General features: G+C 43.3%; 1 protein-coding gene across 1 annotated transcript; it reads right to left on the bottom strand.

Annotated features, from left to right (window-relative positions):
- Nucleotides 1-211: 211 nt before the first annotated feature.
- Nucleotides 212-9,635, bottom strand: ednrba (endothelin receptor Ba). Its single transcript, XM_055033641.1, has 8 exons — nt 9,415-9,635; nt 7,756-8,224; nt 6,608-6,720; nt 5,243-5,447; nt 4,564-4,713; nt 3,484-3,617; nt 3,276-3,384; nt 212-2,371 (listed from the first exon to the last, which is right to left on the bottom strand). Exons 2-8 carry the CDS (start codon nt 8,152-8,154, stop codon nt 2,237-2,239), a joined length of 1,245 nt encoding a protein of 414 aa, XP_054889616.1. The 5' UTR covers nt 8,155-8,224; nt 9,415-9,635; the 3' UTR covers nt 212-2,236.
- Between the last annotated feature and the right edge of the window lie 17,567 nt (nt 9,636-27,202).

Here is a 27,202-nt window from a genome sequence, read left to right as displayed (position 1 = left end):
TGCTGTCCGTCATCACATGATGCCGCCTGCTGTCACATTTTAGTCAAGCCAACAAACTTTATAACACTCACACGCACACACACTGGCATCCATGAAGAACACAAAAACAGACACATATAGATCATGCCGGAAGCAATAATTACCATAAATCTCATCACATATTGATAAAACATTTTTTTTTAAATCACAGGGTCTCTTTTTCATAACAGCGTCTTTTTTAAAATTATTTTTATTGTTATTATTTTGTGTGTTGGAAGAAAATGTGTACGTCACCAATACCAGCGAAGGTGATGAGTCAGACAAGATTATAGAAAAAGTGAGGCCAGCCATTAATTAAAGCCACTGCACAGAAACACATGACTTCAGTAGTTTCAGAGAGAAAATACAACTCTAAAGCACTAAAGTGGCAAACGAGAGGAGACGTTTTTATTTATTTATTTTTTTTCCATTTCAAAATGACTCGATATTCTGAAAAAGACCTTTTTGGTTTTTGCATTTTTGGTTGCAGTCTGAGTCACGTGTCAGCTTCGGAGATGCTGATCAGCTGGCTCCATTTGTGAACAACTCATTTCGTCAAAACTTAGAATGATAAGTGGATAAAAAAAATTTAAAGTGACAGAAAATTTTTCAATCATGGCACAGCATGCAAACCAACATGACCGTCGTTAAAACAAGCAATACTTTCAGTTTAAAAAAAAAAAACCGAGCAAGAAAAGAACAGATCTTTTGTAGCGATGTAAAGCTACAAGCTAACTCCATCTATAGAGTTTGTAAATCTATGTATTTTTGAGTAAACTAAGAAAGTCCAGTTTTTATTTCACACACAGAATAAAGGGGAAGAGATCTCAGCGGTGCTAGATGCATGCAATTATAGATGTGCGTAATATTTAGTACCGAAGAACCCGCGCTCGGTCCAGAGGCTCAACGGCCCTTCTCCGACCCGTTTGATTCTGAAGCATTGACGCTTTCGCTGTAATTGTCCACATCTGGAGTCCAGCCACCCGTTCAACCTTTGGGGAGTTTCTGTAGCAAAGAATCTGGAAACATTTGTGAAACAATTCAGTCGAGTTTTGATTTGTTTACACATAATGTGCAATGTCAAAGCTTGGTGGAAGCTGAAGCCAAAAACAATACCGCAAAGGTTTCTTGAATATGTCATAGAGTCTCCGTTAAGGCAGAAATATCCACTCTGAGAATATGACTCTTTAATAGCCTCTACACCGAAGAGTGTTAGTACCTGTGTTTCCATTGGCCATAAAATTGTGTGAGTTTGAATTACAATGAATTTGCTGAATGAAAACGCACCAATCTTATTTTATTTTATAGTTTTAAAAAAGCACATTTTTGGTAAAAGAGTTTTGTCCTAATATGAGGTTTTTTGATAACCAAAATTTGCGCATTTCACAAAATTGCAACAGAAACACTTTCACATCACACAAGTCAAACCTTTAAAAGTAGCACAGGCCTCTTCAAACGGTTGACTCTGTCAACACAACTCAACAACGACTTCCTTCCTTACTTCAAAATAAGGGATGCAAAAAAATAAGAGAAACAAAGCGCCAGGTTAAATGTCCTCTGAAGAATTACTTCAACAGACACAGTCAGAGACAAACAGCAACCAGATGGCGTTTCAATATTGCAAGAGCTCGTTGCTGCGATCTCGTCACACCCCTCGCGGTAAGTATGCTTAGCATGCAAGATGATTAACACATACATTCACTTAACTGGATACACATCGCATGAACAACATCAGCCTCAGAGCCACCATAGAGCCGTGTTCGAGAGCGTCTGCAGCAGACGTACAACCGTCCATATGATGAGATTCATTGGGTCAAAGTTACAGTCTCCTTCCAGACTGCGGGTTTGATTTGCTGTTGCAGCGGGATGACCTTTGACCCTTTTCAGAGCAACACTCTTCAATTTTATCGTTTTTTCTTTTTTCTTCTTCTTTCCAACATTGGCTCCATCTTTAAAAAAAAAAAGAAAAAGTGAACCACATCTCCACTATGAAACAGTGGAGCTTTGGGAATTCGCTGACGCTCCACTCCCATCTCTCTCCGGAAAAAAGAGCGAGTTTCTGTGCAGGCGCATCTGGAGCGCTCGCATGACATCTTCCAGGAGAAAAGAATTCGGCCTCTTTCACCCGGTCGTACATCAAATATGTTTTTCTTGCTTTCTTGTCTTTTTGTTTTTTGGGTCCTAGTCCCCCCGCCTCCGGCTGCACCTTCCTCTCTCCTCACGCGGTGCTGGACTTGTTGGTGATGCGGGAGTGGCTCTGGTCGGAGGATCGCTCGGTGACTTTGAGCTTCATACACGACTGCTTCTCGTCCATCAGCATTTCGGCAGGTAGGCACCAGCAGCACAGACAGGACTGGAACCGGAGAAAGGGGGTGAATTTAAAGGAAAAGACTGTCACATTCTCAGCAATTTTATGCACAAACAGCCCTTTGACTTGCTGACATTTTGTCACGTTAAAACCACAAACTTTAACGCGACTCGACCTGAAAACAAAATCTGCTGTGCATCCTGAGAGAGGGAAACCTTTTTTTTAAAGTAATAAACTTAACTTAGCTGCAATGTTTCATAACAAGGATCAGTTGGAATGTGTGCATGAATGGATTTACTTCTACGAAAAGTGTCTTGAGATGACATGTGGTGAATTAGAGCTACGTAAATAAACCAAATTGACTGGAATCAAATTGACAGTGAAAATGCATATGCTGGTCTGTCAAAGTTGAACTATAACATTTCATTAAACAGCTTAGAATAAAACTGTAGATGACACAGAACAAGTTTATTACATTTTTCTTGGATAATGACAGTTTAGTCCGGTCAGTTCTGTCTGTTTTGAGCTCCTTTGAAAAGTAGAAGTGGAGCCTCCTGCACAACCAACAAGAACGCAGCCATTGTACAGCGGGAAAACCCGTTTGGGTTGCTAGGTGATGGGCCAGGATTCGCTGGTGTTGCCAGGTGACAGGCAGTGCCTGCTGATTTGTGACTGTAGATTTCGCAGTGTCGTTTTTGCAATTCACTGATGCTCTCATGTCTGTCTGTGCAGGAGCATCTGGAGGTCTCTGCAGGTTTTTGAGACGTGTCGTTCTCCGGACACCAAAAAACATGAATTTATTGCCAAATGCAGCTGGCTGGGTTTTTCTTAAGTGCTTGGGAAATTGTTTTTTTTGTTGTTGTTTTTTTCTTAAGGAAGCAGTAGAACTCAAAAAGGATGCACAGAAAAGTGTGAAATGTGAATTTAGCGTGACAGAGGCTGGTCTTACCCTGAAGCAGTTCTTGAAGCGCTTGCTGACCATGTACAGGGCGATGGGGTTAATGCAGGAGTTGACAGAAGCCATGTTGATGCCGATGTAGTCCAGCACCAAGAAGAAGCTGTTAAAAAGAACAGATGCCACGCCTCAGTGTTTCGTAGCAATTCCTTTGGCAAGCTGTGGCCTGAGTAAATGTGTGTGTGTTTTCCCTGTTCCGTACCTGAGCAGCTCGCAGCGGTTTGGGTCCTTCTCGTCGTAGATGGTGAGCTTCAGGATGCGGCTGAGGTGGAGAGGAAGCCAGCACAGAGCGAACACCAGAACCAGACAGAACACCGTCTTGGCCACCTCCCTCCGCTGATTACAAAAACACACACATCCATCATGACTTGGCCTGGATGTGACTGCTCCTCTGTGGTCTTATACATCACAGAACAACATGCTGCTCTCCCCTAAATTTGTTGTCATTTCAGATCAAGTTGATTAAAAAAAAAAAGCTGGTGTTATTGACACCAGCTGAATTTGAAAGCAGGATTGTAGGTATCTGATGTTACTGTTACACAGTAAAAAGAAAAATTAATGACGAATTTAAGTTTATTTAGTCCGTCACAGAGAATACAACGTGGGAGTTCATTTTTCAAAGTTATATTTTCACCAAGTCATTATTATTCTTGGTGAAAATGTATTATTCATACATTTATAAATATCAGAGTTCCAAACTAAAAAATGTGTTCACAAACTAAATATTTAGTTTAGAGACTAAATATTTTTTTCACAATTCAGTGTTCAAGGGTTTTCAGTTTTCAAACGAACTTTTTTAATTGTGAAACTAAGTACTGAACTTGCCAACGAACCACTGAGGTTGCTGGCTAAATACTTAGCTTGCAAATAAGTATTTAGGTCCAAGCTAAACATTTAGCTAGTATGTAAATTAGCTTGCGACTATTAGCGGAAATATATAGCAAAATAAAAGCTGGGTTTTTCAAACTAAATGTTTAGTTTCAAATATTTAGTTTCAAACTTTAAACCAAACCTTTAGTTTGAAAACTAAGTATTTAGTTCTGACTGAAACAATTTGTTAGGAACTAAATATTTATTTGCAAAAATAAACAATTGTCTTCCTGACTAAATATTTAATTTGAGAGCAAAATATATAGTTTGTAAACTAAATATTTAGCTTGAGTGATATATTTATAAATGCATGAATAACATAGTGAAAATATGACACCCACAATTTTGTCTCTTTATGAAAGGCTAAGTTGACCAAAGTGTTGCTGTTCATTTTCAGCCCGTGTTCTCCGACCTGTCTGATGTGGTCGCTAAGAGCGATCTGCACCCCGTTCTTCTTCCTCAGCATCTCGCAGGTCATCAGGGTGTAGAAGATAGCCGTGCAGGCCAACGGCAAGCAGAAATACGCGCTGAACAACCACCAGTCCTTCGCTGATTTATAAAACTGCACACACACACACAAAAAAAACGCACAAAGGGACGGCATTGGATTACGTTCAAACATCTGTGTGGGAGCGCTCTAAGCTGGAGATAAAGCATGTAAGAAGCTGATTTACTGGAGCGTAGCCGCCGCCTGAACCTTCGCCGGAGTGGAGGGGGAAACTCAGGGGTGGGTTTGGCGTCATGCAGGACATCCTTTTACCAAATGCTGATTTATCAGCGGCGATACGCGGAGGTCACGTTGTTACTCTTTAGTAAGGGGAATGTCTTCCAAAGTAAAAACAGCCAATCTCCCATCTGTGATCTATATCATTTCGTCATCTGTGAACTCTTTCCAGCCTCCCTCGTCCAGGCGTCACGCCGTGACTCTAAGTGAGCCGCTTTATTAAGAAAGCTTTTGTATTTGCACTCAGCGTGCCGGTTTGCACCTTTGCACATTGGCCTTTTTTGCTGCGTCCGCAGCTGAGTCAACAGGGACCGTTTCTCTGTTCAGACAGGAAGAAGAAGAAGAGGGTCGGCGTGTCTCCACTCACCCTCATGAAGTCCGTCTTCTGCATGGGGTGCAGCAGACAGATCCTCAGCTGCTCCCCTTTGTAGTCCATGGTGATCATGTCGAAGGCTATTGCCTCTGGAACGGCCAGGATGACGGATAAGATCCAGATGAGGGCGATCTCGATGGCCATCCACTTCGGAACGCCGATGCCTTTGATGCGGCTCCAGGAGACCACGGCACGATACCTGGAAAACCGGAGCGGCATGTGATCAGATTTAGGCAAATAAATGGTTGGATCCTTTTGGGGGGGGGGACACAGTGTGATTTAGTGTTTGGTTTGGATACGGCATGCAGTTGGCTTCCAATGCAACGCCTTGTGAAAGCATTTGCACTCCTTCAACCTTTAACTTTTCCCCACTTTTTGTCATACGGTCACAACCAGGAATGGACCGATCCATCTTTTTCACTTCCGATACCAATACAGATATTTGAGGCTTAGTATCAGGCCGATACAGAAAAACAGCTGAACTGACTCAAGACTTTTAATTTTTTTTTAAATAAAGCATGATGTCACTCAGAGCACAAAATATAGCATTATAGAATATTATGGATCGGGCACATTGCTACCAATACCCGATAGAACATTTTTCAATATCAGGGCCAACACAAATATTAATCTCTAATTACAAAATGACTCAAACATCCCTACAACGCAGGTGTTGAGCCCTGAAAATATGTTAAGAATAGCATTTATTTGATTTATTATTATTTCATAGATTTCCATCAATATAATACCCCTTTAAGAATAACATAGTGCATGATGGGAATTGAAAGTTCATGACCTTGTTGATTATAGGTAAAAAAAAGAGAAAACTACATGCTGTATGCTGCACCGTGGATTTTGTTTTAATACAGTTTCACAAAAGCAAAACTCTGAAGTTTATTTTTGTTCTTTTTAAGGGTGCAACACAACGCTGCCACCACCAGGTTTCACTGTGGGGGTCGTGTGTTAGTTTGCCGCTAGACATTCAATTTGAGTCTTTTCTGCCACTCATTCATAATGGACATATTTGCTTCGAGTCTCTGAAACTCCCCTACATGTTTGGGTTCTCTCCTTGCATGACCTGCAGGTGTAGGCAGACGGCCGTGTCTCAGTAGGTCTGCAGGTGTGTGCACCTGCAGATGGATTAGTACCTCTTTGTGCTTTTTGTTGTCTCAATCAAAGAAATATCCAAATGTGTGTCAAAATATGAAAACGTCCAACAATCCCCAGCTCTGTATTTTACAATGTGAAGTTTCCAACTGCTTAAATAAAAGGCATAAAGAGACAGAGAGAAAGAGAAGCCAACATGACAGGAGGGGGAAGCGGGTGTTTGCGTGACGCGTGGGTTGTGAACAAGCATACCTGTCAATGCTCAAAGCGCACAGGCTCAACACGGTGATCCCCACGGATGCCTTCTGGACAAACGGCACAACCTTGCACAGAGTCACCCCGAACGGCCAGTCCTCTGCCAGGAGCTGCAGACAGATTGCAACACGGGCAGAAGGTCAGCGAGTTACAGGCAAGGAGTGACGCAAAGAGCCTGTCGTCTCCAGGACAGCGCTCCCCGCCAGCGCACGAACCTGAACTCACGGTTTTTGTCAGGTTAAACATCACAGCCTTGTCTTTAAAAAAAAAAAACGAAAGAAAGAAAGAAACACACAGTGAGGCCTCACACACCTCACTTTTGACTCGTCAGCTTTCCAACCGAATGAGAAGTTTGAGCTCCTGGAGTTCAAAAATCACCCAGAGGATCATGTACAACACAAAGCCTTTAGAGCTTTTCTTGGATTGGGGACAGGAATGCGAGTGGAAATCAATTGAAATCATATGTGACCCCCGCATCCGTCTCTCCCTCTCTCTCTCCGTGCCACGCCGTCTGGTCCTCGTCTGCGCTCCGGTATGTAACTGCGACCACCAGTTGTTTTAACACTCCTGCCCGCTTACCCAAATATACAGACACTCCGGCCCTCTCTGGCCCTCGCTCTCGCAAAGTGAGCCTGACGCACAATAACATGCCGAGAGACATGGGGGGATATGAAGAGGCTCAGAGTCCAGAGGAATAATAACATTTCAGAAGCACTGGGGAGCACACACACACACACACACCTACACCCACACACACACACCTTTCTACGTCTCCACTTTCACTGCTGTGTGCTTCATTATGTGGACATAAGGAGGAACTGATGTGGCTGAAGGGTTTAGAGTCCAGAGGGAAGCTAATCTATCTGTAGCATGTGGTTTTTTGACCATATGATTGCACAAATTGAAATTACAAAAATAAATTTGATGGGATAAAAAGATTTTGCTCAAGGATGAGGTGTTTTTTTTTTTGTGGCTATATCAAAATAAGTATATTTCACAAAACTGCAACAGAAACCCTTTTTTTGAATCACAGAAGTCATGTGATCAGCAACCAGCTCTTACTACTGGGGGAAACGCCTTGTGGAAAAGCCTTGGCGCACATTTATAATGGAAACACAACGGACATTGAACCTGCTCGGTCTGACCTTGTAGACGTTGATGGGGATGCCGATGATGATGTGCAGCAGGTCTCCGAGCGCCAGGCTGCCGATGAGGATGTTCGGCCCGTTCCGCATGCACTTGTTCTTGTAGATGATCCTCAGGAGAGTCGAGTTGCCGATGATGCCGACCACAAACACCAGGCAGGATACCACCGTGTTGATGTACTTGAAAGTGTCCCGGATTTCCGTGGGCCCCGTGCACATGGGCGGCAGGCGGCGGCGCGGCATGGTGATGTTGGGCCGGGCCGGGTCCTGCGCCTTCCTCTGGACCAGGCCGAGCCTCTGAGTGACGGACAGCTGGGGGATTTGGTTCTTTGGCTCCGGCTGCGCGCTCGCAACCATCGCGTGAGCGGCCAGTAAGAGGAAGCAGAGGCGAGCTGTCATTTTTGGCGTTTCAGGAGAGGCTTTCTTTTGATCCGGGAAACACTCCCACTTAATGTCCTCCTCTGTGCCCCTGGAAACACAAAGTAGGAGCAGAAAGTGTTGCGTGGCGATTTGCCAGGAAGTTCTGGAAGGCAAGGGAATCGTTTGCATGTCAGAGAAGGAATCCCAATCTGCGTTTGGTAAAATGTCAGGGAGAGGTGGAATATTTTGAGGCAAGGCTGGAATTTCTCTAGGATTGTGAAACGAGCTAAGCCAAACCAACCGAGGAATAACAAAAGAGTTTGTTGATTTATTTGGACTCTTTCAGCTTTTCAGTCTCTTTGTAGACGCCCAAAGCAGTTTGGGCTCTGAGCAGCACGAATAAGAAAATAAATGAATGTCTGGAACACTGATATATCACGAGGATTACATGACTGACACTCAATGTGAAACTTGTTTGTATGAATATTTGTTGCCAAAAGTCAATGCGTTACAGGTTTGCTCAGGGTTATTCGTTCCTCTGGCAAATTTAGTTCTATTCCTGCTCTATTCATTTTGCCAAGATAAGAGAGAATCGATGAGGGGATTTCACAGATGAGGGTGATGGCAGGGAGGCCTTCCGACCTCAAAGAGGCGGCACATGACCACAGACAAACAGTGCCATAAAACATTTTTTCCACTGATTAATTAGAAACGACTTTTATCACAATCTAAATTGTTTTTCACATGAAACTTTTTTTTTAAAAAGTGAAGGGAAAAAAGAGACTGAATTGGAAAAACTTGTACCGACGACTGAGAGCGACTGATGGAATAAGAAAAACACAGTTATGCTTTATTAAGAGCAACTCATTGTGTCATTTTATTTCTACTTCTATTTCATTTATTTATTTTATTTTATTATTTTCGATCTTATGAAACAACGATGACGACAGGAGACCACTAACTCAGTTCAGATGAAACCTTTGGGCAAAAATATTTGTAGAACAAAAATGTTTTTCAAAATCTTTAAATAATATACTGTGTATATTTATAGGTTTCCCTTGTTGCACAAAAGCTTATTTCAGAGAGAGAAGAGTTTTTAGCTCCTAATTCTGCTTTGTTGAAAAGTTCACTCTGATCTTGACAGAGCAAATTGCCCAGAGAGAATCTTCATGGTTTAAAAAGGAGAGAAAACAGAAGCCGATTTTGACAAAACGAGATAAGGTCAAAATGCAGACACTTTTCTTTCTAAGGCAAGTCCCTAATGTTTTTCCAGTCACTGCTGTTCCAGCCTGCACTTACCTAACCTCAGACTGAGGCAGGAGCTCTCCGAAAGCTTTCCCCGTCTCAAATCAGACTTTCCCGGCTCCCAGTCTCAGGACGGAGAAAGATTCCCGAATCAAAGGGTTCCAGCTGCAGCGACACTCCGTTCATCTCCAACAGAAGCCGCCCTCCCTTCCGAGCCGCGTCAACCTCACGAGCTCCAGCGGCTCCTCAAGTCGCTCCTCTCTGCTTCTGGCCGCTGAGTCTCAGAGTCTCATGAGGCTGACTTGATCCCTGCCCTCCTTTTCTTATGCAGAAGAGGGGGCGGAGGACCATGGAGGCAGGAGGGATGTTCATCAGTTAGTTGGTGTGTGTTCATGGAAGAGTTGGCCTGAAATACTGACGGACTTTTGGTTTCAGTGGCATCAGGGGTTCAGGGTGTCACGGTTTCAACCTTGACAAAAGCCTTTCCAACTTTTGAAAGGCATTTTACATTTGTGATCTTCATCCCTCTTGTCAAAGTTGTCAGCGCAGCCGTCTGTGACGGTGGATACACAGGTTTCCTGTAAAGTTAAGTTGTTTCTCCACCATGAACCCATTTAGGAGCAAATACACAAGGTTGACTGGCAGCGCTAAGACCCGCCTCCTGCCTCTGATTGGTTGTTTTTGACCAGAGTGATGCATTCGAGGAGCTCGATCTTGTGAAACAAAACGTTCACTGCTGCACCGTCACAATGAAATTGTTTAGTCAGATCGTTTTATCGCGACACCAACAGTAGGTCAAAGCACACGTTTAGCGTGACGCTCACTTCCTGTGTCAACCGTCTTTTCACCCTCACCGTCACCTCAGGTTTGTTTGTCTTTGCAGTTTTTGAACTCGACAAGGAGGAGCGTGACTTCTTCTTTCTCTTGTTTTCGTTCTGTCACTCTTTGACCTTTTCAATCTGTCGGGCTGTTGACGGTGCGCTGACGGCCGTGATCCTGGGGGGGATCACGGCCTCCGGGAGGGATTACTGTGGATGATCCCCAGATGTGATCTTCTGTCGACAGAGTTGCATTTATCTGGAAAACCTTCTGCTATTTATTTATTTGCTTGCTTATTTATTTATTGAACAAATGTTTGTTGCAAGTAAAATATTAAGAAAACAAGATTTCTATGCTTTTATTGATTTGTTTTATGGATTGAAACTAGGCTAGAATTGGTGGAATTATGTGGGAGAAATCCACTGCCGGGCCTGGAGCTGCTGCAGATGCACAGACCTATATACACAGACATATACAGTCACTCGATGCTGGTCTGAAAAATGTCTGTGACTCTTTCTGTTTTTTTATTTGTATTGACCTGAAGCACTGTTATGAAAGTCAATACAGTCTTTTTTTTTTTTTTTGCCCTGGGACACAATAACATCTCAGCAGCTTCCTTCGTTTCTTCTTTTCCGAATGCAATAACCTCCATCAGTCTCTTACAAAAAAAAAAAAAAGTAAAAATATCGCAAAAACCACAAGTCTTGAGTCAAAGTTTAAATTCTGCAAATGATAACTTGCTGTTTTGATGGTAGCTACATCCATAATCGATCACGGATGTCATGGTACAGGAAAGGTCGGCCAGCCATTGATTCTGTAAGGAAAAGTCTTGAAACATAATGTATATTTCATCATTTTGGATATTTGGATGAGAATAAATACACGTAACCCTTGTACTTTTGCTCAACTCACTTTCCTGGAACGTAGAGATTACTTTCTTGGGACGTTCATGAAAGTTTCAGGCTTCGTACGACATAAACGGTGCTGCAAAAATCATTTATTTTTGCAGACAGCTTTACTTCTAGTGACATTTTCTACATTTAACAGGGTTCCATTGAAGGACCCGCAAGACGTGATTTTAAAGTTCCTGGAAACTCCGATAAGTTCCAGAAAGCGCCCGATAACTTTTGGGGGAATAAACCTCCAGCACAAACTGTACAAAGTTGTACAAAGTGTTTTAACACCTGGCAACACACCTGTGACATACGAGCACTGACCTTGCAGGGAAAAATGACTGTATTGCCAACTTTTCTGAAAAACAGTTTGATGAGTACGGACACATTTTAAGACGATACAGTGTCCAGGAAAACCACAACATATCTTTCCAAATTTGCTCATCTTAAAAGAGACTGGATGAAAACGTCACAACTCAGCCCTGTAATGTGTGCACTGAGTGGGTTTGTCGCTGCCAGGATTTGGCCGGGACAGCGTGTCACGATGAGGTTAGGCACCTGTGTCCCTGCTTTCACTCCTTCAATAAAAATGACTGGATCGTGTAATGATGGTCGGCTAACGACTGACGTAGGAGCAGAATTTAGCTCCCAGGACCTGGACCGCGTGTGATGGACTCTTGACACGCTGGAGGATTTCTTAATTTTTTTTAATCAAAGCCAGGGAGTTCTGTGCAGATTTTAAATTATGTCATAAATCCCCCGCTGTCTGAAGCGGAAAAGTTTACAACTGTTTATGTCCCGCTTTTGCACAGAAACGGCATTTTTCAGCTGAACCTAAAATTTCCAAAACAGTCAATTCTTACGTCTGTTTTAAGCCAACACATTTCACCCCAGCATTTTAAAAAAATCATTGAAAAATCATTTTGTACTTAAAACTCGTGGAAATTAGTCAATTTCTGTTATTTAAATTAAATATTGTCACCTTCTTTAATAAAATAATTTTTTGCCAAAATTACCTTTTTTTTTGTTTGTTTTTTATTTTATTTTCTTTACCTAAATTATCTCTTGGATATAAAAGATGATGGAAAATATTTTTATTTTATTTTTTGCAAAAAATAACTGTTGGCCCAAAAAACATGGCGTAGGGGGTTATTTTAAAATGGCTCAACTTTCCTAAGATCAAGTTGGATCCAGGAGCATTAAGGCATCTCTGTGAGCCCAGTTAAAGCACAAAACTGGAACTTTCTCAACATGATTTGGAAATTTTTACCCCCCCCAATCTTCTGATTCCAGGCTTTGAATCCTTTGTTTCATTTCGATGTCATATTCGTCAATATACTTCAAATTGAAATCTTCTCACAGATTTCCATTCACACGTGTGTTCTACCTTTCCTGCTCCCAGCATGTGACTCTAAGGTTGTCGCAATGTCATGCCGGAGATCAGAGACAGCGAGAAGAGAGTCGGTCCTCTGGCTCCTGTTCAAGCTGCCCAAGGCAACGAGCTTAAAACACTAAAACATCTGAGACAGCGTTTGAGCCGAGGAGACAAAGTATCCACTTTAGCTTTGTCACTTTGAGATGGCAAAAACACACCACAAGATAGTTAACCAGAAACCCAATAATACAAAAAGGGACAAAACAGCTTAGAGAAAATCTCTTTAAATGTCATGATTTTAGGATTTGCTGTGTTTTTTAGCCTCTTTAGCTTCTGATCCACCTAAGAGGATGTTCCTGAGAGCACCCTGGTTGACACACCTGGGCCGTGTTTCCTCATCCATTGGCCTGAACCATGGTTCCCTGACAGATATCTGTTTTTTCTCTGCTCAACAGAGACCGTGTTGTCCTACAGTCAGAGCCTTCAGCCACCACTGCTTCCTGGTGTTCACTCTTCTCCGAGTGGAAATGTGACTTCTTGAGGACTTCTTCAAAAAGAACCCAGAAAGACTGATCTTTACTCACATCTGAACTATGCTGAGTGCGTACATGGATCGCACAGTTTGCCTACCAGCACATTGGTCTATGGACGATACCCTGATTTACTTTCTCCAAAGAGTGCACATACATACACACACAAACACACACATAGCCGGGTAAAAAACTGTCTCTTGCTCTTCGCTTCGCTTCATACAGAGAGCCTGGACCAAAGCTATTGATCAATGATTGACTCCTGGAGGCATGCGCTGTGACGAAGTTCCCCAATTGCTGACATTTGTCTGTGTCGTGTGTAAAGCGCCAGTTTGATGCTAAGAAGCTTCCTGAAAATTCCCAGCACTGTAAACGACCATCCTGAAAAGTGCCAAGCTGCTTAGTCTGTTCACATTAATTCAGTATTTAGAGTCGTGACCAACACGGACTAAACGGCTTTGTTCACTCCATCCATTGCCGTTGCTAAAACGACAGACAGACTACAACTCAAAGATTGTGACTTGTTCTGTTTGCTCACTGGCCCAGAAGAAAATCTGCTGAAAAGCTTTGGCTCAGTGGGAGAAACCCCTGATGGAGAAGCGGAGAGAGATTCAGATCGATCCTGTGGAACACTGCGAGGATGATAATGTACGTTCGACAAACCACAGTACGTCCGTCTGCAGAACTTTGTCTCTAAGAAGATCCTCAACGGCACAGGAGCCCCACAAGGTACAGATCCACATCTGGTTTCCAATGCCACTCTTAGAGCCTCTACTTTCAGAAAATTTTGGATGATTCCCTAATTGTTGGAACAGCGTACAAAGATGATGATGTGAAACAGAGTACAAGAACATTACCATGACTTTGTGGACTAAAACAGTCACACCCTTGTCAACATTATGCCACAAAAGACCAAGCAGACGGTCTTAAGACAAGAGAGTCATACCATCCTCAGTAACTGGGAGAGGATGGGGTGGAAAAAAAGGATAACCCTAACCCTAAATCCAAAAAAGGTGGAGGCCTTTTTTGGATTTTTCTCTCCATTTTGTGTTTTATGTTTCTAAAAGCATCTGCACTGTCTCATTTTTCATAACAGTTAGCATTTCCCTCTGGTCTCATGTTTTACACATGGAGCATGGTTAAGCAGGGCTTCATGTTGTTTCCCTGATCTTTGCTAGCAGCTGTTGTTCCTGGTTCAGTGTTATCTACTTTGATTTAAACTTAAATGTTACTGACTGCACTTCTGATGTTCCGCTTCAGCAAAGGTCCTTTCTTGCTTCTTGTTCTCGTGTTTTGCTACGACTAATTACCTCTGCGTCAAATTAGCTCTGTATTTTTTGGAGCACCTCAAAAGCCATTTCAGGATCGTCTGAGAACCTCGAGGAAATGATGAGATGAAAATCAGACATGGCCTCGATTAACTGGGGTACTTTTGTCTCTCCTGTTTTGCTGCCTTTTTATATTAACAACAGTCTTTCATCATCATTCTCTTACAAGTGTCTCCTTGATGCCGTAATTTAAAAGGAAAAAAAAAAAAAAACAACCGAAAGCCGAGAACGCTTCCACTTTGACCGGTTCAGTCGTCGCCTTGTTCTTTCAAACCGGGACGTTTGACTCGCCCCCGTTAATCTTCAGAGATCTCCCAGCCTCTCTCATAACACCTCTCAGCCTGCTGCTCCAAAAGCAGAAAATCACCCTCAGTCCATGTGAGCACAAAGAGGCGAATTGTTTGGAACAAGCAGGGATTCACGGCCGTCAGTGTCGACGCGAGGACATCTTGCAGACCAAAAAGTACGACACAATGGACCCACAGAGCTCGGCTCTGTTGGAAGCAGGTCGTACTAATTTACGGCCGCACTATAAGTGTTTTGGATGCAGCGTATTTGTGTGTGTCTTCTTCTGTTCTTATGGGTCAGAAAGAGTTGAACGGCCTGCGCCCCGCAGCCTTGTGAATGGAGTGGAAGGTTAATAGGAGGTAATTAACAGGCTCTTTAGTTCAGCTGTAGAAAAATGTCCTCTGGTTTTCTCCTGAAGCGTTCTCTTCTGTTATTATTCCATCTTCTTAGTCTTGAGTTCACTGTGTGCTTTTTGTTTCCACCGACGGTCAAGGGATGCTTCATGACAGATGAGTGATTCTTATAACTTTTTTTTTTTTTCAGTAGGTTTTCAGTGTTGACCTTCTTTAGATCAATGACTGATGAGCTTGACTTTAACCTACTTTTGCATCTTTTAAAGACTTATAGTTTTTCCGCTCTCCGAAAGGAAAAGGCAATTGAATATTACATCTCTACTTTGTTGTCTTGCTGAAACCTGGCTGAAATGAGATGATTGTATTGCTATAAATAGCTAATCCTAACACCGACTTCATCACCTTTCTGTCCCTTAAAACATTTCACAAGCTGTCGCCAGATAGCAATAAACTTTAATAAGCCACATTGCAACTTATATTATTTCCCAACACAAAGTAACACACATCTGAAACTAGACCTGTCCATGTAGTCAGGTCAAGAACTGAGGATCCTTATGAAATGTTCAGTTCCTTATGGTGACGTATTATGGCCAGACTCAGATATATTTTATTAAAAATACAAGAATAACGCATGAACAGTAACATGTTCGGTTCATCTTGGAGAAGTCCTCTCATTCACCTGTTCAAACTATTGTAGATTCAAGTAATCGCAAAGACAACGGCCAGTGATCAGACCAGAGATTTACCACAGAACAATGTCTTTCAGTGCGTATTGTCAACCCCCAAACAAAAGCATAAGATGTGACGAAGGTAGCTTATGCTGATTAGAGGGGTAATTATCCACATTGATGATAGGAGTGGGTAATTACCCACTTGTATCAAGTTGATATCAGTCAAATGGTATCAAGCGCCTACGATGCCATGCAATCATACACATAAGGACATATGGCCGACAAAGGCTGCTTGCCACCGGGTGCCATGTTTTCTTTCTTTCTGTATCTCCTCATCCTCCTTTTCATGTGATCTTTCCATGGCGTCTTCCTGTCTTTTTTCTACCCCGTGTCGTCATTCCCTCAAACCTTCTCCAGGGGTGGATTCTCCCCTCTTCCTGGTGACAGAAACACAGGCTGTGGTTCTGGCCGATCCCCGGATCTTTGCAGAGCCTGACCTGCTGATTTTGTTTTTGTTGTCTGAAATGTTGCTAAATGTAGCAAGAAGGTTACTGAGTTGGCAACAGCGGGGTGAATATTGTTACCACTATAAAGACCTGACCTGGTGGGCCGGTCTGTCAGTCAAACCTCTTACTATCTTTAACAAAGAACTCGGTTGAAGCGACTGAACGTCGACATTTCCAGCAATCCTGGGTTGCAGCAGACGTGCTTGTCTGCGTCATTGAACCATTTCCCCCTGTGTGTGTGTGCGTGTGCGTGTGCGTGTGTGTGTGTGCGTTGCTTTGTGTGAGACCCCTCAAGCCACCTTCCTCGTCGTCTGTTCCCCCTTTTTTCATATCCCCACATGACGTCACCACGATGTACTCCTATGAGTTTCTCTGCTGTCTGAAGCTGAATGTGGGACCAGCAGAGCGCACGGCGAGGACGGCTGCTGATGTCCCAAAAAGCACCGCGAACAAAGATTTCCCCATGAAGAGCGCGTGAAATTCAACGATCACAGAACAATGTGCCTCTGTTGCCAGGTTGTGGTTGCTGCTCATCGATGACGGGGACGCTGAGATGAAAACCGCTGAGTGCTGCTTGTGTACATCTATGACTGCTGAGCATGTGTACACCATCAGGCGTCACAGAGGCAGGAAAACGCATGGAAACTGAGCCAAAAAACCAAAGTTTAAACCAACCTCTATTTACATAGAATCCATTGTTTCTCTGGTCCAACCTCAAATCTCCGTGCATCCTCCTCGACCGGCGGTGCCCACGTCCGGTCCTCCTGAGCAGCAACCTTGTGACTTTTGGATGCATCCCTTCTCAAAGCTGCGATTATGATACAAATGTGCACCAAGCTTTGTAAATATTCCACCATAATTTCACTATTGCAATTCCATTCCGTTCAATTAAATAATAAATGCAATTAAGATCACAAATGAGAAAGTTTGTTGACAGAATAAATCATTAAAACTGAAGCTGCACCATCATCCTCCAGCCACTTCCTGTCATCTTATTTGTCATTTCTGTCAGAAGTAACATCCAGTCGTTGATTATATAACTCGTGTGATGAGAAACAGAAGTGTGCAAACAAAAAAATGGAACACTCAAATAACACATTGTAGATCTGAATGAATGAAATAAATATGAACATAATTTCCACCTGTTGTCTATTCCATTTGCACAACAGCAGGTGATATTGATTGTCAATCAGTGTTGCTTTCTAAGTGGACAGTTTGATTTCACAGAAGTTTGATTTACTTGTAGTTATATTGTGCTGTTTGAGTGTTCCCTTTATTTTTTTGAGCAGTATATATATGATCTCTTCTCAGTCTCCTCTAAGGATATTTTCTTCTCTGTTTCTCCTTTTCCTCCCTGGTGAAAAGATGTTGGACTCACTTGATGCAAGACCCTGATACTCATAACACAAACATCTGGTCCAGCATTTTTATCAGCTGGTGTAAGACAAATCTGCACCTTGACCGAGGTCAAGACCACCGCCAATGTCACTCTAGAGATAACGAAGTACTCTGATCCGGCTGGGGGAGAACAGCAGAAGAGTGATTCTTTCCCCGCTGTCGAGTTGTTTTCCAGACCTTAAGGCCTGTGAAAGGAGGAAGTCACAGTGTAGAAAAATTGCTCTGCGAAAATGTGATTTTTTTTTTCTTTTTTTACTAATTAAATTCCTCCCTCGGTCTCCATCGCGGTCTCTTGTCCTTTCGTGAATCCTTCACGGGAACTAAACCATTTAAAAAGAAGTTATTACAGTAATTATGCTCCTCGCAGAGAAACTTAACGCATAATGGTCGTCACATGGTGTGGAGCAGCTCCGAGGAGTCCCCGGCTCTCCGTTTTGGCACACAGTCGGTCATCGGGAGCATCCAGTTTGGTTTGCAGAGTTTGCCTGAGAGCGTGGGTGTTTTGCTTTCAATTTGTGGGCGGTTTTCTTTGACACAGTTTGGAAAAACGTGGACAACTGCAGACAGAATCCACAGAAATAAATTGGTTCGCTCGAACCCACCTGGCGTTTCAGAGCGGAAGATAAAGTCACACATGAGTCGAGCTTCTGGTTGTAAGTCGGGAACCCGCTGGGCTTTTCTAATTGTTTTGATGCAAAGCGCTTGAAGATGACGGTGTTGTATTTCTTTTCCTTTAACAGTGAGGCTCTACAATTAAAATAAAGTCAAATAAATGAAAAAAAAAAATAAATAAAAGTACAAGCTCCGACCCAGACGTTATTAGATGCCAACTAGCAGGACAGCTTAAAAGTGATTTATAACAAGACGTTTTGACAGACTCATGAGCCCAACCCGACCCGAGCTGCTGCATGTGACTGTTCTGATCTGGTCCAGATCTCGGTGCTGTCGGTTTTGTCTGTCCCTCTGTCTGCATATGAACACAGAGGGACATCAGTCACAGATCGTCAGAGTTGTGTGCAGCCTGTGTAAATGTCTGGAGCAATGGCCCCCGGAAGCCCCCCTTGTTCCGCCGCCTATGGTTGCAGCATGGACACGTCTGGACTTTGCAGTTTTGCTCCCTTTGTTCTGGCGTCTCTTGTTGTATGGGGATCTTGTTTCAAGTCCTTCCACCAATTCTATATCAACTGAAATCTGGACTTTGACTAGAACATCCACCCTGCTGCCTTCAAACCACTTCATTGCATCTGTAGATGGACGCTTCGGCCTCGTCATGCTGATGAAAAATAAACGTCTTCCAAATCCGTAGCTCACGTTGCATCAATTCAACCTTCTACCTTCAGAAGCCTCCTTGCATCAATTCCTGTGACTTTGGTATTTGCGTTACAGCAACAATTACTTTAATAGACCTTCACCCCCACAAAGGAACAGTAAAAGTTGGATTTGACTGCTGTCTTCAATTAACTGTTTGTTGGTCGATCCACGTCGCTAATAGCTCAACGTTGACATATTAAGCGGGGTCGTAATGTGATAATTATATGGTTGCAAAATCCTTAAAGGTGACGCCTCCTAAAACTTTCACGTTGAAGTGCAAACGTCTCGCCGAGTCGCCTCCGTTTGCCTGCAAAACCCGATTAAACATTACGACGTCGCAGCAGACATGAGGCGAACAGATTGAGCTTTATACTCCCGAGTGTGTGTGTGTGTGTGCGAAGTGTGTTAGTCATAAAAAAATCTGAAAAAAAAAAGCAACTCAAACATCACCCTCCGCTCTGCGTACCCAGAGGTCAGGCGGCTGAGGCAATATTGTGTAAAAGCGTAATTGGTGTTGCGACCTCATCGGCAGTTTTCCATAAATCCTGTCGCTGTCAGGGCTTGTTTATGTGTGTCGGACTAAAAAGAAGGCCTTTTTCTTTCTGTCGTCTTATTTATCTTTTTTTTTTTTTGAAAGCCACTTAAAAGGCAGCACAACTCTAAACTTCTCTCCCCTTGTGACACGACTGCTAATTATTATTATTTTTTTCCATAGCTTCACATGACTGCTGGTTATTTACAAAGCGACGCCTGCGAACCGAGCGCAGTCGCCACAGGAGGAGGAGGAGGAGGAGGAGGAGGAGGAGGAGGAGGAGGAGGAGGAGGAGGAGGAGGAGGAGGAGGAGGAGGAGGAGGTCATCTGGAGGCGGACGGCGCTGCAGGAGGTCACCTCCGGAGGACCTCGGTCCGAGCCCAGGTCGGGTCAGGGTCCGGAGGGGAGGTAGGGGAGGAGAAGGTGTGATGATCCCGACGCTCTGAAGGCAACAGTGCAGCGATTGTTCCTTCAGCAGATTACAGGGTGATGTGGAGCCTCATGCCTTCAGAGAACATGTGACTCTTATAATGGTTTAGATAAGACTCATAGTGCCTCTCTTGTGCTTTCATTTCAGCTTGTTGTCACACTCACAGCTCTCATCTCGCACACCAAAATGAACTCCTGGTTCCTGAATTACAGGAGGTGAGAGGAGGCTTACAATAAGTCTCCTTACACCTAAACCTTGTTCTTAATTTCATTTCAGTTCAGTTTTAGAGCAGCAGGTTGGAAACACACTGGAGGATTTCACTGCAGATCTTTCCCACAACTACAAACTTCTGTTTAGGATTTGTGAACAGCATTTCACAATGTCAAGATGGATTACCTGATTGGATTCTGATCTGGACCTGTTTTTATATTAGACAAATATATATATATATATATATATATATATATATATATATATATATATATATATATATATATATATATATATATATATATATATGTTTATATTTTAATGAATAATGGAATAAATGGGTTCCCCCAGAAAACTTGCTAAGCTCGGGACTTTTGGAAGGCCTTAATAAACGTTTAAAGTTGACAGAACATTTGAAAGTATCACTTGGCAGATATGCAGTTTTGGAAGACTGGAAGATTAATACCTAAACACCAACTATGAAGTCTTAAAAAAAGGGAATAATTTAAAAAAATAACTAAGATAAATTCATTCTAAGCCTGGTGGGGACACAAGTAAAGCCTGGTGACCCGCCAGGCTTATAATACATTGAGGGAAATCCTGTGAATATGGATGTATTTTTTCTTGCGGTGGCTTGCAAAAGTATTTATACCTCTTGACCTTTTGCCACATTTTCTCATCACAACCATTAGCATTTGGTGTGAAACAGCACCTCGAAGTGGTCGCCAATTGGGAAGCAGGAAGAAAATTGTATATGATTCAAAACATTTTTTTTTTACAACTAAAGAAAAACTGAAAAGTGTCTGCCGTGCTCTGTGTTTCATAACTTAACCCTGACTCAAACCTCTTCACAGCTTCCTCTCTGCCGGCTTCCACGACATTTTCTCCAAGAAGGTTTCTGCTAACAAACCTCTTTGGTCCGCATAGAACAGCTGCGCTTCTACTCCTCTTTTTATTAGGGTTCCAAGCCCTAATAACAGCTTCAACACATCACAGGGATAAATTTATCCTTTGTGTCGTTTCCCCAGTTGCGCTTTCATTCCCCGTCCCCCTCGCCTGCTTCCTCGTAAAAGTCACCCAGTCTTTATACTCCCTGGTTTTCAAATGCGTTTGTAGATGCCTGCAGCTGCTGCATATTCATGGCCCATGTCAGACTGCTTACGTTCTACTTCCTTTCCTGTGCCTCAGGCCACCAAAGCCATTTGGATCATGAGCCTGTGTTTGGTTCCTGACACTGAGACACTGTTAGATAATAATAATAATGATGATAATAATAATAATATAAAGATTTTCAAAGGTTTATAGAAACTGTTTTCCATTCCTTCCTCTCTTGCTGAGAGCTTCTGCCGTGTCCTTTGGAGGAACGGGGGGGGAAAACTTGTTATTCAAACGAAGAGAAGCTTCTGGGACTTCTAAAAGATCCGCACGAAGCCTGACAGACACCAGCGATTCGACTTAAAACAGAAGCCGTGTCCAAGTCGACCCATCCCTTACCCCCGAGCAGCTGAGTTCTGATCGCTCCTGACTGATCATTCATTTCTTTGGGCCGCCAAGATAAGAGGAGAACTGCAGCAGTTCCTGCCGGATACAGAATGCTCTCTCTCTTTCTCTCTCTCTTTCGTCGCAGGGAAGGAAATGAGCGCTTCGACTGGATTTTTTACATTTTTATTCACAATGGAGAATAGACAAGCAGAACACACTGTAGCCAAACGACAAATTGCACGGATTTTCCGGCGTTCCGGCTGCCATGGGAAAGTCATGAGAGATGCATTTGGTGGATCTCTCAGAGTCATGGAGGCCCAGACTGAAATTTCAATGTTGGTCACAGTCGAGCTGGACGAGCATTTAGGGAAGACATCCACCGGACAGCACGTTCACGGCAAAGTGTAAAGAGCGTGAGGAATCTCTGTGCCGTGACGGGAAAACATCACTTGGACCGCCACCATGGCAACAGCGCTTCCTGGGTTACAGAAGCAAAAGCTGTGATACTAAGTCCAAACTTGGTTGTGTGTTTTTTGCGTGGTTTCAATGCCTTATGAGGTCTAAAACAAACGTACAACAGAATATCATCTGCATCGCTGTGATGTGAAACAAGTGCTCAAAATGCGCCGAAGGATGAGGGAAGGGACATGAAAATCAGAAATAAAGAACTCCCGTCTTTTTCTTGTCTGACCAGAAACTTTTCCCCAGAAAGCATTTGAATTTTGCGCCTTAGCTTTTGCGAGCGGGAGCTTCTTTCTCTGTCAGCATCCTCACAGACCGTGACGGTGTAAAGCTCTCTTCGGTGCAAAACATGGCACTGCTGCTCTGGCAGTTTCCAGTTTATGATTGGCATGATGGTTCCTGAGTTGTTCCTGGACACCGTAATCAATTGGCCTTTCATCTTACGCCAAAAACATGGGTTATACTTGGATACATTTGAGTGCCTTTACACAAAAAAAGATCCAAAACGCACGTTTTGGATGAATAAATCAGGCTAACATCAGGCTTCTGGAATGGCCCCTATGTAAACCCGGGTGGGAATGTACAGCCTGTGCTCTGGTCAATTCCCGGAGACCATCCAGTTCAAATGTAACTACGCCATTTCTGCCAAGACAAATGGTCAAATATCCAGCGAGAACTTTGCCAGGAGCTTTTGGGTGGCCAAAAACAATTATTAACAATCAACTGGTTAAGTTATGTAATGGATAATCAGCATTCTGTGGGGAAACAAAAGAACAGCACAAATGTATCTTGAAATGCACATCAGCTGAAATGCTGCTTCATCAAATTGACCAAAATCACAAATCAAAACACAAATCAGTGATACAGAGTCAGAGAGCCTCATCAGGAGTCCTGAGTACAACACTTTCTGCTACTGTCTGCTAGGCGTGGTACTGATGATATAACAGAGAATCAGGACATGTGTTGCACGCTCCCGTTTTTCCCACCAATCCCTGCTCCTCCTGTCATCTTCTATTCTCTTTCTTCGCACACATCACAGCTTTCACGTCGGCCGAGTTCTTATAAAGTTTTCTCTCCTGATCTCCCTGCTGACTCCGTCTGGCGTGACGCGCCATCAGCACATTTCACCTCTCCAACTGACTCACATCACAGGGTCCCTGTGTGTGTGTGAGTGAGTGTGTGTGTGTGTGAGTGTGTGTGTGTGTGCTATTGTGCGGTTTGAGCATGAAGTCTTGGCGCGCCGTGCCTGAGGGGAGGAAATTTTAAATCGGGAATCCAAGAAAACAAATACCGGTGAATATTTAAATGCCTGATTCCTATCAGAGGGTGGGACGTTGATGAAGGCACTTTGACTGGGTTGGGTTGCGCAGAGTGAGACGGCGTATGGAGGTCGGGGGTGTTTTAATGTCTCTGTTTGTCCAACTGAGCAAGAAGAAAGCGCATGGGCTCTGCCTAGTGTTCGTTTGCCGGAATTACGTCTTCTCAACACATCTCACCACGAGTCCTTGAAGGCGGAGAGCGTCTTTAGGAAAGGGAGAAAGGGAAACATCAACCACCTTCACTTTTATCTGGATCTGACACAACATAACGGGAAACTTCTTTGATCACGGGAGCAAAGGATGTAGAATGCCAGACTGCACGACAAATAATCTCCCCTTACTTTATCTTCTTCAGCATGCACTGTGTTGGCCTGCTGTCATCTTAATGAAACAATGGAGAGGCATTACCAGCGGCTCATCCTTGTGATCCTGTCTCCCAGGGGCCCCCGTCCTCTGCCACTGGTGTGCAAAATGTAGGTCGACTGTTCTGTGAATAAGGGGCCCGCCGGCTGTTTGTTTGGAAGAGGGGGGGTGTTGGCTGAGATTAGGCTCCCGAGAACAGTTAAGGGGTGCGCAATTCAAAAACCTAGTTGACCTTTCTCAAATAGTTAGAGCAGTAAAAAGAGACGCAACTCAAGTTATATGCTTCTGGCTTTTATGGTGGATTCATCAAACAAACAATCTGGGACTGAGTTCAGTCACAGAAACATCAAGAGGTAAGATTGTTTTTGCGGCTTTGTTTGGCCGTGGAAACCAAAGGACTGTTCCGTCTCCGATCAATATAATAGGATCCTTGTCCTGCAGCTGCAATTTCTTAATTGTCTTCTTAGAAACATTTAATGAACAGCATTATGAGTCATGTTTATTTCTATTGCAAGAATTTTAAGGGTCTCCACAGTTGTCCACAGTCCACAGTATCAAATAAGACATTTTAGAATTTGAACCAAGAGCAAGATTATGTCTGCGCTGCTCGTCCGCTGTACAAACCGCACCTTGTATAAGTTGCAATACAATGCCAGGTGTACTTTCAGACTACAAAGATGGTCGCCTGTACGTAACCTGCATCTACCTCAAGATTTGGGATTCATCTTGTAGCGACAAGATTCATCGTAAGTGTCCATTTTGAGCCTTTTAAGTGTTGATTTGCCAAACTAAGCAATTCCACGATACACCAAAAAACGTGAATTAATAATGGACCCCCTGCAGTCATCCAGAAATTCTTGAGATTTCCTCTAAAAATGTTTGTAGCTGCTTGTTTTAGTAGTTCAAACACCAATTTACCTTAATCTGGTTATATTAAGGTAAATCATCTTGGCTCAACTACTGAAGCTAACAGAGACGAGGAGATAGAGGGCTTAACTCTGCTCATACTTTAACCAATCAGCATCGCGGAAAAAATAAATACTGCTCCTGGATTTGCTGCTTTCCAAATGCCAGTCAATAAAGTCAAGTACTATAATACCTAGATATTTTGGCTTCCTAAAGACCAATTCCTTTTGAATTTTTCATAAATACTAAAGAACTTCTAGCGGTAGGAGGATTTTCTGCAGATAATTTGAAGTTATGTTCCACATCTTTCCTAAAGTCCTCACTTCGGCTGAGCTTTGTCCTCGTGGACGCCGTGCAGCAATGCAAGGCATCGACACGTTCACCATAGAAACAGTGAGGAGCAGAAACCTGGCACATTTCCCCTCGGAGTGTTGCTTCATAACTCCGCGGCCGACCAGCAACCGCAGTTTCCAGGAAGATAGCATCATTTTCTCCTCCAGCAGCCAAGGATTCAGCATCAGCTGAAAATAGTTACTTATATAGTTTTTTATTTAAATATGCAAATGCAAAATTTTATTTTATATAAAAAAACAGGGCGGTCGATTGTCATAAAGCCAGTGAATAAATGGAATAATGAGGATGGAAAAAAAACTACTTTAAAAAGATCAACAAAAGGAAAGGCCAAGTAGTGATTTTTGGCTTTGTCAGCACTATAGAGTCAGTCCTTCCCTCAGTTTGACTAAGAAAAATGTATCTCCTTATCAAAGGTCGCATATTTTCCGCATTTGACCAGTTTTTTTTTTTAAATGACGGGAAAATTTGAACCACGTCGGCCATTTGACAGCTCATAACTAACACCCTGGATTGGTGCACCCAAGCAGACATCATAGACTTTATACAGAATTCAACAGAGGCAACTAGAATCAGTTAATAAAAATAATGAAATAATTTCTGAATATCATCTCATGGACTCTGAACTAAATGCGTCTTTCTGTCTGGGAGCTGGCAGCTTGTTGAAGCGATGTGGACCGGACATCTGGTTCAGAAGCGCATCCCAAACCTTTGGTAGAAATGGGTGAAAAAAAAAGTTTTTGTCCCTCCGGAGAAAAAGTTCGATGCCTTTATCTGCTTTGTGCGTGACTGGATTTGGACTCACGGTTCAACTAGGTGAATATTAACTAATTGTGTTAATATGGTTATCATTGGACGGGTAAAAATAGTACATGGCCAATCGTTTTTAAAAACAAAGGTCTAGCGCGATCTCTGCTCCTTGTTTGCACATTCGTCTACTCAACTGCTTTGTCTCCAGCCTCTACAAATGACAAAACAACCCCTACAAAAAAGGAAAAAAAAGGCCAGAGTACAGCCTTATTCCTCAGACGTAAAAGCTTACTCTGATCCCTACAACACAATACGGCCGTTTCCCTTGTGCCTTTAGGCCAGGCAACAAATAAAACCCATAATGGAGGACGTCTGACTGCTGGAATCCGCTGTGGGCGCACTGGTCCACGATGCCAGGCAGAAAGCTGTGCTGCCTATTTATGGAGGCCCCAATCTGGGCATGCACACTTTAATTCCTTTCGCTCTCTTTTTGTTCGTTCCTCCGCCGCCGCTCACCTCGCTGGCAGCGTGAAATGACCCGAGTGAGGTTGGAGCCCCCCACCTTCTTCAAATCAGACAAAATGGGTGTCGATTAACGCAATGACGTTTGAGCTGGTTTGTGCAAACGTTTGAAACCAATTTTGCCTGCTTTCATAATTGTGAAACAATTGTGCTAGTTGAACTTTTAACCTTTCATTAATATCTTCAACACCAAAACAGCACAAACGTGGCTGAATTAATTGACACCCATTTCGACTGAAGAAGGCCAGGGGTATGATGGGGGAGCTGGTTGACCTTTGATGACCTCTAGAAACGTTTCTTTACATTTTTAAAATGACAGTGGCACAAATGAACATTTTTGCTGCACCAACCGGCACAAACGTTTGACACCAATTATGTCTGATTTGAAGAAGGTGGGTGGGGGCCAACCTCACTCAGGTCTTGAAATGTTCTTCCGCCATTGTTTGACTCTACGTGTTTTCCAAGCACGTAGAGTTTGGAAAACAGGTTGCGTTGCGCCGTGAATAGCAGGTTTTTGAGAGTCTCTCCCTCCCAGCAGCAGCAGTGTAACCCACCGGGGCACAGATGAGGAAGATGTGACAGCAGCAGCTCGCGCACAAGTAATAAGTCCCAAGCTGACGTCCCCTCCTACCCCCACCACCCACATACCCCTAAATAAAACGGCAAGCCATGGATCTGCGCGGCGCTTCCCGCTCTGCTCCCTGGAGCTTCTCGCCGTCTCCTCGAGCAGCTCGTGCATGGAGGAAAGCCGGGAATTTAACCGCAGAAATAAAACAAATTACATCTTAAATTCCCTCTGAAAAATTCATGTTTGCGCTATGCCGCGTGAAACATGAGCGTGCTTGAAGAGGCAAAAAGATGAGAAAAAAAAAAGAAGAAAAAAAAGTAATCCCTCTGAAACACAATTGTGCTAGTTCTGTGGCCTCAAAGTCGAGCGCTGGGAATTTGGAAAGCTTCAAACAGCACTTGGTGTTAACATCTGGGTCGAGCAGCAGCGGCTGAGCGTGTGGGCCCACAGCGCCACACAGTGGTGGCTGTGAAGA

Source organism: Poeciliopsis prolifica, unplaced genomic scaffold (genome assembly GCF_027474105.1).
Source record: "Poeciliopsis prolifica strain line A6 unplaced genomic scaffold, Auburn_PproV2 SCAFFOLD008, whole genome shotgun sequence".
NCBI lineage: Eukaryota > Metazoa > Chordata > Actinopteri > Cyprinodontiformes > Poeciliidae > Poeciliopsis > Poeciliopsis prolifica.
Note: the sequence above shows the minus strand (reverse complement) of the source record. Positions and strands in the feature narration are given on the sequence as shown.

What these genes read in the sequence shown, in the direction of transcription:
- ednrba (XM_055033641.1), bottom strand. Translation starts at nt 8,154, where the DNA reads ATGACAGCTCGCCTCTGCTTCCTCTTACTGGCCGCTCACGCGATGGTT. An exon ending in TGCGCTTTGAGCATTGACAG is followed by an intron (nt 5,448 to 6,607) that starts GTATGCTTGTTC and finishes CCGGTTTTCCAG; the next exon opens with GTATCGTGCCGTGGTCTCCT. An exon ending in GCTTCAAGAACTGCTTCAGG is followed by an intron (nt 2,372 to 3,275) that starts GTAAGACCAGCC and finishes CTCCGGTTCCAG; the next exon opens with TCCTGTCTGTGCTGCTGGTG.